General features: G+C 30.9%; 1 protein-coding gene and 1 long non-coding RNA gene across 11 annotated transcripts in view; one reads left to right on the top strand and one right to left on the bottom strand.

Moving 5' to 3' along the window:
- The window catches only part of LOC127698258 (DISP complex protein LRCH3-like), an 81,098-nt gene that overhangs the window by 29,786 nt on the left and 35,187 nt on the right, over positions 1–16,125 (bottom strand). For 2 of the 10 annotated variants that reach the window (XM_052201625.1, XM_052201622.1), the window contains exons 4-13: positions 14,797–14,902; positions 14,138–14,274; positions 11,255–11,385; positions 9,986–10,112; positions 7,670–8,482; positions 6,054–6,256; positions 4,079–4,228; positions 3,433–3,477; positions 2,057–2,140; positions 544–681 (exon numbers count right to left, since the gene is read on the bottom strand). In XM_052201625.1, the coding sequence (XP_052057585.1) occupies positions 544–681; positions 2,057–2,140; positions 3,433–3,477; positions 4,079–4,228; positions 6,054–6,256; positions 7,670–8,482; positions 9,986–10,112; positions 11,255–11,385; positions 14,138–14,274; positions 14,797–14,902 (1,934 nt within the window). Of the gene's footprint in view, positions 1–543; positions 682–2,056; positions 2,141–3,002; positions 3,045–3,432; positions 3,478–4,078; positions 4,229–6,053; positions 6,257–7,669; positions 8,483–9,985; positions 10,113–11,254; positions 11,386–14,137; positions 14,275–14,796; positions 14,903–16,125 lie in introns of all 10 variants that reach the window. The other 8 variants (XM_052201623.1, XM_052201632.1, XM_052201624.1 and 5 more) reach the window with 8 other exon arrangements.
- LOC127698319 (uncharacterized) overlaps positions 11,555–16,125 on the top strand; it is a 54,496-nt gene continuing 49,925 nt past the window's right edge. Inside the window, exon 1 of the long non-coding RNA XR_007980790.1 lies at positions 11,555–11,599. This is a non-coding gene — a long non-coding RNA (uncharacterized LOC127698319). The remainder of the gene's footprint in view (positions 11,600–16,125) is intronic.

Here is a 16,125-nt window from a genome sequence, read left to right on the forward strand (position 1 = left end):
GATGAAACATATACTTTTACTTGAAACTTGCTGCTGATATCTTGAGTGAAACGAAAAAAACGAAATTACAAAAAGCTGTTCAAAAACCTTTTTGCAAACCAGCATATAAATTTTTTTATTAACAAGTTTTCAGAAAAATATGGTAACCAATTATTTTGAATGTTATAAATGTTGAAATCATCTTTAGTCACAAATTTCTACTAAATCTAGCAGATAGTTGCCATTAGTTGTAGACAGTTGTATACAGTACCATACAAGAATTTTTATGAATGCCTAAAACATAGAATTTTTTTGGATTAAAACAATGATTTCAAATTTTGAATTTTGATTCACATATTTCTTTTTTAACAACCCTTACACAAACATGAACCCAGATTATGTATGTTAAATTTATGCTTCCTTAATTATAATCACTTTCTTATGAGCATTCAGAACACAACAAAGAACCTTGTTTTTGAAATATGAAGTCTTATTCAGATATTCAACCAAGTGACTATACCACTACAGCAAGTTTCAATCAATGAACTGAATGTTGGTATTTACTTTTTTACAACGTTTGATTTTTTATTAGCAGGCTGTTGAAGTTTTTTCGCCGTGTCCGAGACAGTTCTCCGGTACTGAGTAGAATTTGAAGGTTTCTTGTCCTCCTTGTTGAAACTTGACGTTTTGATACTTGGTTTTCTGCAAGATACAACCAACAATCATGGACCATCCAAATACCATGTTTGATTATCCATTACCAAAAACATAGCATGCAAAGATGTGTTAAATTCTCAAACACCACAAAATGTTAAAATCAAATGCTTAAATCATGAGAATATTTATAATCCTATTATATATAACCTTGTGCTTAATACTTTCAAAAGTGGTTGTATTTCAAATCTTTCATCACAGAAAGTCTTTATTTTCTTCCATGTTGTTATGAAGATCTATTTTTGGTGTTTCAAAAAGATTTTGTTTGCAATTGTGGTTTATTGACTTGCTGAAGTAAAAATAAATACGATTTTACATGAACAGATAAGTTCTGATCAACTGAAACGTAATGGTTTCATATCTAGCTTCACGCTTTCTATATTCTGAATATACTTGGCATAAATATTTTCAATAAACAAATTGGCAAAAAATGCATCAACCATACTCAATTTTGATAGTACAATAAATATCAAAAATTTCTACTATATTTATCACATAAAGATCCTCTTTGTCAATCATTTCTGAGTGAAACTACTAAATATAATGCAGAAATTTGTATTCTGAATGGAAGCTTAAGCAAAGCAACAGCTGTGTTAAGTGGGCAGGCATCCAGGGTGGTTTACATAGCATAAAGAAGCAAGTCAAATCACTCAGTGAAGGAGGCAAGAACTAAAATAGTACAAACTGAAAAATAATTAGTATTAGAGTGAAAACAACCAAAAAGAGAAAACTTAAACACACATATAATCAAGATAGCAACATCAATAGAAACACAGCAAACTTATAGCTTTTACTCATACAACATGAAATTGGTTAATTTAAAAGAATGAGTTACATTAATATATTTAGTAGTATTATTACGACTTGCTGCATTCTGACATATCAAGTGAAACATGTAATCTAGAGGCAAGTTAATCTCCTAAGTAATTACTTTACTCAGATGTTATCAGACTTATAAACATTCTCTGCAAGTTAATAGTAAATGCACAAATGCAAGAAACAATATGGTGTCTTTTTCATCATATCTCTCTTTAAAATTACTTTTGAGTTGATCACACACACACAAATTAGTCACTGAGTGAAAAGTTAATTTATCTACTTCTAGCAGGCACAAGGACATTTAAATCATGTTCAGATGCTGCACCAATGCATTCAGTTTACAATGAAAATTTGTGAAGTCAAAGAAATAAATAAATATGTATCAAAGCCTTGAAACGTTTCAATGATATTTCCTCTCAATATTTTTCAGGAAAAAAATTAAATATATGTTTGATTCAGCAATACAGTATCTTTAATCAAAACCTATACATCTATTTATGAGTATTCTTTTGGTATTTATTGAAACCATCCTCAGACACAGTACCTATATTGCATGCCAAAGGATTCTGCCGTATGTCCATTATATCTGATCCCTGGTCTGTCATGCCAACCTTGGTTATACCCATAACTGTAAATAAACATCATGCTACAGTCCACATGCAACAATAGATACTAGCAAGCAGACGGCTCCTGTAAAACATTTTGGTGCCAATTTTCTTTTAAATCTTAGGATCTTTGCAAAAAGAAAATACTATGTTCCAAAACATAATCAAAATGAGATAATTTTATTACCATTTCTTGAAATTTGAGAAAGTTCAATGGTGTTTGTAAATTTGAGAGAATTGGCACCTTTTGCACGAGGTATGATTGGCAGTGATGAAAAAATCAACAGTATAAGTATTAATGGAATAAGAGACTCACTTATATTGATAACTCACCTTACTTATCAAAATATACCAGGATCAAGAATTCGACATAGGTTATTAAAGGGAAAGTCTAAAGCAAGAACTGGACAGCCACAATGATATAAGTTTCATTATATACAAGTATTTACAATCTTTCAGTTATAACCAAAATGCACTTTTGCACATAAAACATATATTAAAAAGGAGAGTGATCTGTACAAGGAGAGAAGATATAATTTTAATTTTCATTAGCCTTCTTGAAGAAGTTCATTAAGGTCCATCTGAAAAGAGATTTTTAATGAAATTACCATTTTTCCACTCTTTTTTTCAAAAGCAAGTTCACATACTTGTGCTTCATGTGAAAGACAGAACAAAATCTAACTTTCAGATATAGATACAAAAATTTTTATTATGCTAGTGATTTTAGATAAATGTATCTCCACACAATGAAAATGAAATATGAATGACCAATGGAAATGATACTACAATGTTACCAATTAACCAATGTGAAGGAAAGTCATGCAGAAACAAAGCTGTTAACTAAAACCAACTCGTGTGTTAAGCCATTCCATCTACAAATCATACCTTGTAACATTATCTAGTGTTCTTGAGCGTGGTTTCAATTTCCTTGCAGATGTGAAAAACAAAATGATTGAAGCAGAATTGCAATTCAGCACACAAAATCAAAAAAGCATTCAAAGCTTTAAATAACCTACTGTCTGCTCAAAGGACAGATTACCTCAAAAGTGATTGGAATATAAGTCCAATAGATAACCACTGACACGATGTTTAGAACTGCTTTTAAGAGTTAATTTTAGACACATAGTTCCTATTAACTTTTCATTAATTTGACCAAACAGCATGTGGAGTATCAATTAACCTGCATAGTTCTTTGAGAAGACATAAATTCAGGAAAAGACAGTGAACATATATAGGTTGTTTTTCTATATTTTCAGTAGTATCCATTGTGCAAACACATGATTTTTTCAATGCAAATTCACACTTTTCTGTTTACCTAAGCCATGCATTAAAGCTGTCCATGATGTATGGCGAGTTATACCTAGGTACAAAAGCAATTTATCTAAGCAGATATTTTTCTTTATTTCATTTCATGCAAGCATTGCTGAAACTTTCACTAGGATGATATATATTAGTAATAATGAATTCATACTTCAATCTCATGTTTCTATGAATTTGGGAAAAAGAAAACATAACATGCAATGTGTTACTGAAATGAACAACAGACAATAGTCAAAAGTGATTAGTAAATACTTTCTTTCAAAATTATCAAATTATTATATCTTTCAATGAAGCTTTGATATTACATTTATAAAACAGAAATACAACAATAAAATATACATTTAAGGTGTTTCATGTAGTTTTTCATATGTTATACAGACAAACTCTTTCATTTTATCAGCAGATTAGTATTCAAAAGCATAACGAAGGCATGAGAGGCAGGCCATTACAGACAAAAAAGTATACATTCTTGCAAATTTCTGCAAATTTTGTTTGTGCAAAATGAAATTACCATCACAAGTATGTCTTTCTTTAATTTTTTTTCCTTGATGTCCCCTTACATTCGTAAATTTAAAATGTTGTGTTTGTGCTATCATGGTATTAAATGAAAAAAAAAAAATGAAGCTGAGATTCGAACATACTTATTTTCCACTTTGTATTGTTGGGCCTCCTGTTTTTGTTTATGTTCTTCTTCTTTTCTCTTTTGGTCTTCCAATGATCTGATTTCTTCTCTTTTCCTTTGTTCCTCTTTTCTGTGAGCTTCTTCCTGCTGTCTTCTTTCTTCTTGTAATCTGAAAAAGGTAAAATCGTTTTTTTAAGTGGTATACATTATAGAAGTATTCTAATCAAATTGTGTTATGCATATTTTTTCAATGGCTGCTGTTTTGCATGTTTCAGTGCAATCCATTGTAAATAGGATTTTTCACCATGAATGAATTGATTAATGTAGATCTTCATGTTGAATCATTTATTTTTACAGCCCATGAATCGATTCTTGAATTGTTGTAGTCCACCATGTTCAATTGTTCAAATATAATTAGAAAATATGATTGCTACAGAGCAGCCAATGTCCATTGACCATATATTATCAATGATTTTCAAACTCATCTGCAATCGCGAATGTAAACCTTTGACATAAGTACATTAAACTCCAATGACAAATGTAGATGCAAGAGAGCTTTAATACTATTGTTTATTTTCAAGATCATCTACATTTCCAAAGGAAATAAATTCTAAAATAATTATAAATATAAATATTTAATGAACACTAATTTTTTTAAATTCATCTGAGATAATGCTGATGTAAACCTTTGTTCATCAAACTCCAACAAAGGAATGTAGTTGCAAAAGGGCTTACAATGTTGATTTACGATATTATTTACATTTTTAAGAGACATAACTCCTCAGATAAAAAATAATTAATCAACACTGGATTTGGAATTAACAAGATTCAGAAAGCAAAAGTGTAAAACTATTCATGGTTGTCAAATTACTGAAGCCTAAAATGCTTTTCTAATTAAAAAAAGTTATTCCTTATGCTATTTCTAAATTGATCATAACATGACACTTTTAATAGTCAAATAATAAAAATACTCAAATATTTCCTGCTCATATGAAAAATTTATTGAAATAAATGTGGATATGATGCCCCACCTTGCATATCATATAGTTACAAAGGGACATAACTGATGAACGGTAAAAGTGACGCTACCCAAATTTGAATTGATCTGAGTTTTGTGGTAATAAGCATTGTGTGTAAGTCTCATAACATTTGGTTGAGGCTAACTTAAGAAGAGAACAGAAACTAAAAATTCAGCAATTTTTCTATTTGTAAACACTCATCTAGAACGGTTGTGTATAAGTTTTATAACATTTGGTTGAGACAAACTAAAGTTAGAGAACGGAAACGAAAAATTCAGCAATTTTTATGTTTATAAAGGGACATAACTCAAGAATGGTAAAAGTGTCGCCACCAAATTTCGTACTTAATATGTATCATGTAGTAATAAGCATTGTGTATAAGTTTCATAACATTTGGATGAGGCAAACTTAAGTTAGGGAACGGAAACTAAAAATTTTGCAATTTTTCCATTTATAAAGGGGCATAACTCTAGAACGGTTAAAGTGACGCCACCAAAATTCAAATTTGATCTGTGTTTTGTGGTAATAAGCAATGTGTATAAGTTTCATAACATTTGGTTGAGGCAAACTCAAGTTAGAAAATGGAAACCAATTTTGGGACGTACGTACAGACGGACAAGGGTAAAACTTAATGCCCCCACCGCTACGACGGGGGCATAAAAAAACACATTCACAACAAAACCTTAAGTAGAATCAACTTTGATATTTGATTTAATAATGTTTGTCTTATATCTCACACATTACTAACACCAAATAGTTTTTTTCAATACAGACAGATGCTACAGATGACTGATAAAGTGTCACATTCATCAAATCTGGTCTATTTGTAGTTCATGTTTTTCTAAGCCTGTTTTATATTAAATATTTATATTTGTCTTACAAGTTTAATCTTTACACCCTCTTTTAAAAATGACAACAAAGATGGATTTTCACATCAAAAATGTTTTTAAAATGTACTGTCTTAACTCTACAAACCTTAATTCCTCCCTCTGTCTCTCTTCTTCCATTTGTCTCTCTAATAACATTCTTTGTTCTTCCTGTAATCTGAGGGCAGCACGTCTTCTGTTTTCTTTCTCTTCTTCATCTTCTTGTCTTCTTAATTCTTCTTCATGTTGCATTCTTATTTGTTCTGCTTGTTGTTTTTTCCTGTTATAGTCAGCCTGTTGTCTTTGTAATTCCTAGTGAGAAATTAATAATAATTATAGGGTATCTTTATTTTATTTACATATCATCTGTTGGGATTATATCTATAATCTGAAACTTACAGGTTGATTGTAGTATAACATTTCAAAAAATTCTTAACTAGGTAAAGCTTACAATGGTAGGAGGTAAAAATTCATGAATTCTTTTCAATTCAGGCTATCTGTTCACATACATTTAAAGTGCAAGATAGAAAGAAGAATGTAGGAGTAAAAGAATTCACAAGTGCACTTGCATTGCAGAATTCTGCCAAATAGTCAAAATGTTATTGAGATATGTAAACAAGATGTTCATTTCATTCTCTTAAATTGTAGTTGTAACATCTATAAATTGTAAAGATAATAAGCAAACTATTTTAGATACAGAAAGAAATAAAAATCCATTCCATTTTGTAATATTGTTCTAAATCTTGACAGATATAATATTCCATTAGTCTATGAAAAGGTAGAGAATAAAGGTTTAACACAGTGGGTATGGCATAAATTTATGACAAGTATAATTATACTGTTTCTATCGAATACTCATACCAAATAGAATGCCTTTCTTGTTTCCATTATCTGAGTAAAGTTCAATTGTAAAGTTTCTTCAAGTTCAGAGATAATGCAAAAATTATAAATGGACAGAAGGATACAATTTTTTGCAATTTTATTCATAATATATCTTGGCAATTCAATATCAGTCATTTCTAACAATCACATCTAATTTTGATTACAATATAACAATTTTCAAATTTTGCATTCTTAATTTTTTATAATATTTTAATGTTATCAGCTTTATCGACATTAAACCTTATACAGTGCTTACAAACAAGTATAGGAGTCATTGTTGTTGTTTAAAATAACAGAAACAGACAAAAGAGCAGTAATATCATGTTTCCATATTTATGTCACATTCAGTGCATCCTTCAAAACTTGTATCTAATGTGTTGTAACCATACTCACCACCTTATCACTGACCAATAGGAATATATAGTCAACAAATTCAACATAAGATAACAACTTAAAAGAAGGAAAATGTAAAGAAAAAGAACTTAAAAGTATAATACTGATGCAAAATTTGATAAGATACCATCCATGCAAACACTCATACTTGCAAACAATGATTATGTGTATCAATTTAAGCAGTTCTTTTGTAAACCAGCTCTTGTTTTGATTCAATGTTGGACATGTATAAAAAAAAATATCAAAATACCGCAAAAATATAAACTGATGTTTGTGATGTTAGTGACGATTCCAATTTATCAAGAGAACATCTTATCTTTGCCAATTAATCTGTTTAACTGATTCTTGAGAGTTCCCTTTTTTGCTCGAAATCATTGACATTTCCAATATCAAAGTTTTAGTCAACATTTTAGAAATTAATCCAAATTTATACAAAAATGGAACACTGACCCTTGATATTTCATTCTCCATGTCTTTTGGAGTGGTATTCACTGGTGTTATTGGTGCATTCGGTGAATTGGGTCCAGTTGAGTAACCGCCATATGTTGGAGAATACACTTGTCCAGATTGATAATATCCTGGTGTTGGAGTTTTTGGTGTCCTTGGAGAAGTAGGACTGGCCTCTGGATTGAACTCTTGATTAGTGACAACAGGAGGAGGTTTAACCCTATAGTTAACATTCTGTCCAGAATTTAATTGTGATGTGTACTGAAAGGTGTTTGGTGATGTGGTATATCTACTATGTGTAGGAGACATTGGTGTATATTTTGATTCTGAGCGCTGGCCATTATTAGTCGTATACTGTCCATACTGCTGTAGGTTATTCGAGGATTGAGAAGAGTATTGAGGTTGCTGCCTACTGGAATTTGGACTTGTAACTTCATTATTCTGTGAATAAATAGCACTAGACTGTGAATAAACTGGAGAGTTACTATAGGTATTCTGACTATAATTTTGATTTTCATTTGATGAATTAGAAAAATTGGATCGATACATCATTGGTCCATTCACATTATTGCTTTGATAATCTGTATTGTTATAATGACCAGAACTGTCTTTATAATTATTGCCGTATTGCCCATAGGTATTTTGAGGAACACTTGTTTTCACTTGCTCTGGGTTTGACGATGGGCTATTTTCTGATTTTCTGGCATACACATGTGGAGGCGACTGCATGTGACCATTAATTGGAACTCTGTGATCCTTAAGCATTTCAGCTGAGCGTAAGGCAAGCAAATTGGCTCGTTCCATGTCACTGTTAGCCTGTTAGAGGAACAAGTAGAAATAAAGAAGCATGCATACACAGAATGGAAAGCTACATCAAATACAACACTGAAAAGGTATTTATTCATGGCAAAGTTTTACTTTTTATTTTAAAGTTTAATACAGTTGTGAAACTTCTTTCCATCTTTCAGGAAGTTATATTATGCCAGAATAAATTCCAGGAGAAAAATCCATATTCTGGGTTGAAAGGTACTTTAAGTGAGGTGTATTTTCTATTGGAAAGTTTATTCCAAAATTTAGATTGCCTACAGCTGCTCACTTTAAGGATTTTTTTAAGAATATATAAATTTCAGTCTTTAACTCATTTATTCTCTTCAAAATCTAAATTTTACAAATTTTTTATAAATAAATACCTTTCCAGTCACAACAATGAAAAGCTAATTGCATGGCATTTATAACAAGTTCATATATAGATTTGTTTAACAAATTACATAAGAATTTCAAAGACACCATTTACAGATAATTTTTTAAAACTGAATTTCATCAACGGTAATCTATAACATAGCATTACATCACTACCCTAGAATAGATATAGACATGTCATAAAGTTTTATAACACCCTGAATTTTTATTCCTTTCAGATATATCTTAAGATTCCTGAACCTTAGGTATATTTACGAGGATTACATATAGAGTGGTGCTTAATAACTAATAACTTAATGTCATTTCTCAAACTTAGATGCTGTTATATAGCCTGGGGCCATAATTCAAGACCTATAAATCTTTATATCTATTTCTTACAAATCATTAGCTGTGAGTTGATAATTGTTTTAAATAAATCTTTTGAGGAACTTTGGTTTGTATATAACTATGTGTATAACTTTTCAAACAGTTACACACTTTACCTAACCAAGAGAAGATACAATTAGTGCAAGCTTTTAACTAATCTAATTTGAGATGTTTTCTTATTAAAGTATAATTCCAAACCTGGGTTGTGTTTCCATTAAAAAGTTTTCCAATTTAAGAAGGATGTGTTAAAGAAGTGCATACTATAGGCAAGTGAATCTTACCATGCTTTTTTAAATGGAACATAATTTTGAATTTGATAATAAATGAGTCAATGTGTTTATTCATTTGAGGCTCTACATAAAGATATCTATTTTTATAATAAGTTTTAATAATACTTTTGAAGTAACATTCAACATAGAACAATAACAATAACATGCACGAAAAGAACTAGTAGTCATGCAAACTGATATCATTTTAAACATTTTTATCTACTATAGATATTCCTTTTAAAAAGAATGTAATTGATAATTGTAGTTTTGCTGTAGCATTGTTTGTGATGAGAAGAGACTGTTTTTGTCCCCATGCACACCCATTTTACTGAGTTATCATTTTATACAGGATATGAAGCTTTAAAATATGCATTTTTTGTTTGTTTGTTAGAGAGTAGTAGTAGCAATTGTTTTGTAATTTAGGCAGGTGAATGGAAAGAAGAAGATATATATAATATTATCTTGTTTCCCATTTTGTACATACATCGGATGCTGACCATCCACATTTCTCTATACTATCTGTTGTACTGTAGCCTGAATCACTACTTAGAACTGTGTGACGTTTCCATTTCTCCGGAGATTCCAAGATATTTCGGAATTCATCTGATGTTCTGTAATATTAAAACAAACATTTTCAGTATTTAGACAAACAGCTGTAGTGATTTCTAACATGGTCTTATATATACATAAACATTTTTTATATATATTCACAATTCAATAATACTCATATTCTAATGGCCTTCCAGACTTGGATAACATTATTTCTATATTAGAAAAAACAAGTTTTTTTTAACTTTCAATAACTGTAAGCATTCTCTGAAACATTAATAGCATTGTTATAGATGGTTGATATAAACAACGGAAGGTTGATTAGTTGGCATTATGCCACAACAATGACCCTCTCCAAAGTAAGTAACATCATCAGATGTTTTTTTTCTTTTTTGTGTTTTTCTTTTTGTTAATTTTGAAATTTGGTATTCTCTCTTCAATTCATTCAAAATTTATCTAAACAGATAGGCTTGACAAATGGTGAAGACACCTGTCTATCATTAAAGACCATATGCCTAGCTTTAGATATTTTTTTTTAAGTTTGTGTTGTTTGGTTGATGTATCAATAATATTGATGTTTTCCCCACATCCCTTTTTATTTATATCTAATAATGCAATTACACCTAGTGACATTGAACCAATGTTTGATTTCCTTGAATATTGATCGATCAGAGCTTTATAAATGTATAGTGAAAATAAACAACATTTCCAGTAAATAAATCAATGGAAAACCATATCTACTTGAATGATTGATTTAAACACCTTGGTATTAGCCATATTGGTAAAAGATGTCATTAGTTTACCCAGCATGGTCAAATTTTTCAAATAGATAAAGTACATCTTGCGGCTTCCTTTGCCCAGTTATTTCATAGATAATAAAAATATTAGGATTAATCTTACTTCATTGAAGAGTTTGACTAAACTAACCGCAGAAACAGCCAAAGTAACCATAGAAACAGCCAAACTTAAAATTACCATCAGGTATACATTCACAAAAAACAAATTCTATGAGAACATATTATTGGGAAAGGATTGTGATGTATATTATTCTCACCATGCATGAATTAAAAAGTCTGCATTTTATATTTTTCTGCCATTTAAATTTTGTATTATCTATTATTTCAAGGCTATGTATTCCCTAAAAGAAATGTGGTAATGTTTGAGTGAGAAATGTAGATATCCTAAATCTTCTTGAGAAACTTACTGTGTTACTGGAAGAGACTTTCTAACAAGACGTTTCATTTCTGCTTCATTCAAAACACCTCTTCTACGGTCCTCTTTTATTGCTTCTATTTGTAAGTATTTCATGATGTGTTTCTTTCCTTTTGTACATAACTGTAAAATTGACATAGTATCAGATAAATATTCACTATTATAGTGACAAGAAACAACATTTAATTGTACATTCTTACTTATAGTCAGGTACAGCTATACTTTTATGTTCTAGCCTTTTGACACCATAACCTTTTCTGCATAATTAATAAATACCAATTGATTTCTAACAAATAATAAAATGCTCCGCAGGGCGCAGCTTGATACGACCGCAGAGGTCGAACCCTGAACAGTTGGGGCAAGTATGGACACAACATTCAAGCTTGATACAGCTCTGAATTTGGATTGTGATTAAATATTTGACATAGCATAGCTTTCTGACACAGAATGAATGTGGTCTAAGAACTTAAAAATCTTAAATTGGACATTCACCTATTATGGTCCAATATCCAAAATCTAAATACATGGTTAGATTCAGCATATCAAAGAACCCCAAGAATTCAATTTTTGATGAAATCAAAGTTTAATTTTGGACCCTTTTGACCTCAATGTGGACAAAGTTGATAATGGGGCCCAAAAATCAAAAATCTAAATACATGGTTAGATTCAGCATATCAAAGAACCCCATATATTCAATTTTTGTTGAAATCAAACAAAGTTTAATTTTGGACCCCCGATTTGGACCAACTTGAAAACTGGGCCCATAATCAAAAATCTAAATACATGTTTAGATTCAGCATATCAAAGAACCCTAAGAATTCAATTTTTGTTAAAATCAAACTAAGTTTAATTTTGGACCCTTTGGACCTTAATGTAGACCAATTTGAAAACGGAACCAAAAATTAAGAATCTAAATACACGGTTAGATTCGGCATATCAAAGAACCCCAATAATTCAATTTTTGATGAAATCAAACAAAGTTTAATTTTGGACCCTTTGGACCTCAATGTGGACCAATTTAAAAACAGGGCCCAAAATCCAAAAACTTAATACACGGTTAGAATCAGCATATTAAAGAACCCCAAGAATTCAAGAATAAAACCCCATTGAAATTGGTCAAGAAATAAGCAATTTATACGAAGTATCTTCTTTTGCACAATACTGTGCAATTGAATATTTCTTGCTATTGCGCAATACTGTACAATTGACAATTTCTTGCTATTGCGCAATATTGTGCTATTGGATATTTCTTGCTATTGCACAATACTGTGCAATTGAAGATTTCTTGCTATTGCACAATACTGTGCAATTGAAGATTTCTTGCTATTGTGCAATACTTTGCAATTGAAAATTTCTTGCTATTGCACAATACTTATTATATAATAATTTACACATCCTGTTTGGTGTGTATCTCCTACCATATCATTATTATTTGCTTTTAAATATAAAACAGAAATAACCAACTTAAAATGGAAAATTTTAAAAGAAAAAAAAAAAGAAAAAAAAAGAAAAAAAATGAAAAAAAAAAAAATCCCCCCCCCAATTTTTTGAACCCTCTTATGATTCATCACCCCCAAACTCAATCCCAGCCTTCCCTTTGTGGTATGGTACCTTGCAGTACAATTTCAGAGAGATCCATACACTTGAACACAAGTTATTGTCTGGAAACTAGAAAAATGCTTATTTTTGGCCCCTTTTTGGCCCCTTATTCCTAAACGTTTTGGGCAATTACCCCCAAACTCAATTCCAGCTTTCCCTTTGTGATATGGAACCTTGTAGTACAATTTCAGAAAGATCCATACACTTACACACAAGTTATTATCATGAAACTAGAAAAATGCTTGTTTTTTGCCCCTTTTTTGGCCCCTAATTCCTAATATTTTGAGGCAATTACCCCCAAAATCAATCCCAGCATTCCCTGTGTGATATGGAACCTTGTGGTACAATTTCAGAGAGATCCATACACTTGAATACACGTTATTGTCTGGAAACTAGAAAAATGCTTATTCTTGGCCCCTTTTTGGCCCCTTATTCCTAAACGTTTTGGGCAATCACCCCCAAACACAATTCCAGCTTTCCCTTTGTGATATGGAACCTTGTAGTACAATTTCAGAAAGATTCATACACTTACACACAAGTTATTGTCATGAAACTAGAAAAATGCTTGTTTTTTGCCCCTTTTTTGGCCCCTAAATCCTAATATTTTGAGGCAATTACCCCCAAAATCAATCCCAGCATTCCCTGTGTGATATGGAACCTTGTGGTACAATGTCAGAGAGATCCATACACTAACACACAAGTTATGTCTGGAAGTTACAAAAATGCTTATTTTTGGCCCCTAATTCCTTAACTGTTGGTACCATAACCCCCAAAATCAATCCCAACCTTCCTTTTGTGGTATTGAACCTTAAGGTAAAATTTCATAGAGATCCATTCACTTAAACTAAAGTTAGAGTGTGAAAACCAATGTGTCTTCGGACGACGCCGACGTCATACCAATATACGACCGCAAAATTTTTTTGCGGTCATATAAAAATGGACTTAAGATATATTGTTTTCATTTTTTTCTCCACAGGGTTTCATCTATGATTTTCTGAACTAAAATGCTGCATAGCACCCCCTCCCCTAATTTACCATTTAAAAGAAGAGAAAAATAAAAATTATTTGGAATTTTGAAAATGAGTAATTTTCCTCGGAGGACACATTTTCGGAAAATTGACTGGATATTTTATTCAGTATTTTTATAAGCTTATTTATTACCTATAGCAGATTAAATCGTGAAAATCTCCACATCATTTTACTATGTACCAAATTTAGATGAAAGAAAAATAATCTTTTGTGCACATATTTTTTCACTCAGTTTGATCATACTTACATGTGCAGGTGGCATTGTTAATGGATTACTATCCAACAGAATTTCCTCCAATGTTTCAATTTTCCTAAATGCTGTTGGTATTGTTGATATTCTATTATTTGAAAAATCTATTTTTCGTAAACTTAATTTGCTGAGTTCTGCAACAATATCAAAATATATATAATTGTTATATGACTTTAATACATGATATCAGGAAATCAAAATAAAGTTTAATATTTGTAATAGTTTTTTTTAATGGTTGCGTAAAAATATTCTTTTTACTTATAACCTCCCTACCTTGTAGTGTGTCGTACAGATTGAGATTTCTGGATGGGTAAATTTTATTTGGATTTCAGATGTATTTTTAATGCTGATCTATGTATTAGATATTGTTTGTCCTGATCTATGTATTAAGATATCTTTTGTCCTGATCTGTGTATTAGATATCTCTTGTCCTGATCTATGTATTAGATATCTTTATTCTCCATTGACAAATTATATGGTTTTTTTTTCATAATTTTTTTTATGCTATATGAGGTTTTATGTTACTTCCTGCGCATTTGTTATTTGTTTGTTTATTCCATTATTTCTATGTTCTTACTCTTTTAAAGTGTAATTAAAAGGGATGTTGGCTCATATTATTTCATGTAAAATATGAACATTTATAATTTATATCTTACCTATGGGTAATTCTATTAACATATTTCGCCGAACATTTAATGACTTCAATGATTTGAGATCACCAATCTGTGGGGGGAGTTGAGATATTTCATTGCAACTAACATCCTGTCAAAAGAAAATACTTTGATAATAAATAACTTAGCATCTAAGAACTGAATTAAAACTTAAATTAACCGTTACCATGAGGGGGCCATAATATTATAGCCTGTACCCAAAATACTCTTTTTTTGGCTCCAATGGCTCTCCATACTTTTAGAGGTCAATATCATGGCATTAATTTTGAAATTGATGCATGTCTTCTCAACCTAAGGCTATTTATTGTTATGTTATGCATTTTGAGCTGAAATACAGACTTGGAAAATTGAAATCGGATAAAACTGGTTTTTTTCTTTATATTTAGCTTAGGGGTGGGCTTCCCTTCTGTGTCTGACACATGCAGATCAGAGGCCTAAAACTTCCAAAAATAGTGTTAACCGGTGGGAATATAACTACTGATCGTGTTTATTATTGAAATACACTCAGTGAACGACTACTTCCAGCTGGTCAAAAATCGGGAAAAATCAAGAAATTCCGGATTTTTTGTGCAAATGACCTTCTTTATACTGCTGTACACAGATCAGTTTCACTCTGACTTAAGCTTTGTTGTGGTTAATGTGTTCACTGGGGTCCACTTTACATGCAGACTACTACTATAATATCATGTATACAGCAGTACTTACAATTTATCATGCATAATTTAATAATATATTGATGTTAAGAAAAATAAAATGCTTCACTGAGCACAGCCTGATACGACCGCAGTGGTTGAACCCTGAACAGTTGAAACAAATTTTGACACAATATTCAAGCTTGATACTATATCTGAATTTGGATTGTGATCAAATTTTTGACAAAATATAGGTTTCTGACAAAAAATAAATGTGGTCAAAGATCTTACAAATCTAATGCGCAATACTGTGCAATTGAAGATTTCTTCTTGAAACTTTTCAAAAATTTGAAATTTTGAAAATTTTGAAAAAAAAATATGAACCCTATTAAAAAATAAACTGCTTCGCCGAGCGCAGCTGGATATGACCGCAGAGGTCCAACCCTGAACAGTTTGGGCAAAATTGGACACAATATTGGCGCTTGATACAGGATTGTAATTAAATATTTGACACATTATAGGTTTCTGACACAGAATAAATGTAGTCAAAGAACTTGAAATTGGTTGTATGCTTTGAATTTATATTCAATTGAAGATTTCTTGCTGTTGTGCAATACACTGTGCTGTTGCGCAATACTTAGTAAATATGTTTTCAGACTATATACAAAGAATTAGCAAAATA

This window comes from Mytilus californianus, unplaced genomic scaffold (genome assembly GCF_021869535.1).
Source record: "Mytilus californianus isolate M0D057914Y unplaced genomic scaffold, xbMytCali1.0.p SCAF_4, whole genome shotgun sequence".
NCBI lineage: Eukaryota > Metazoa > Mollusca > Bivalvia > Mytilida > Mytilidae > Mytilus > Mytilus californianus.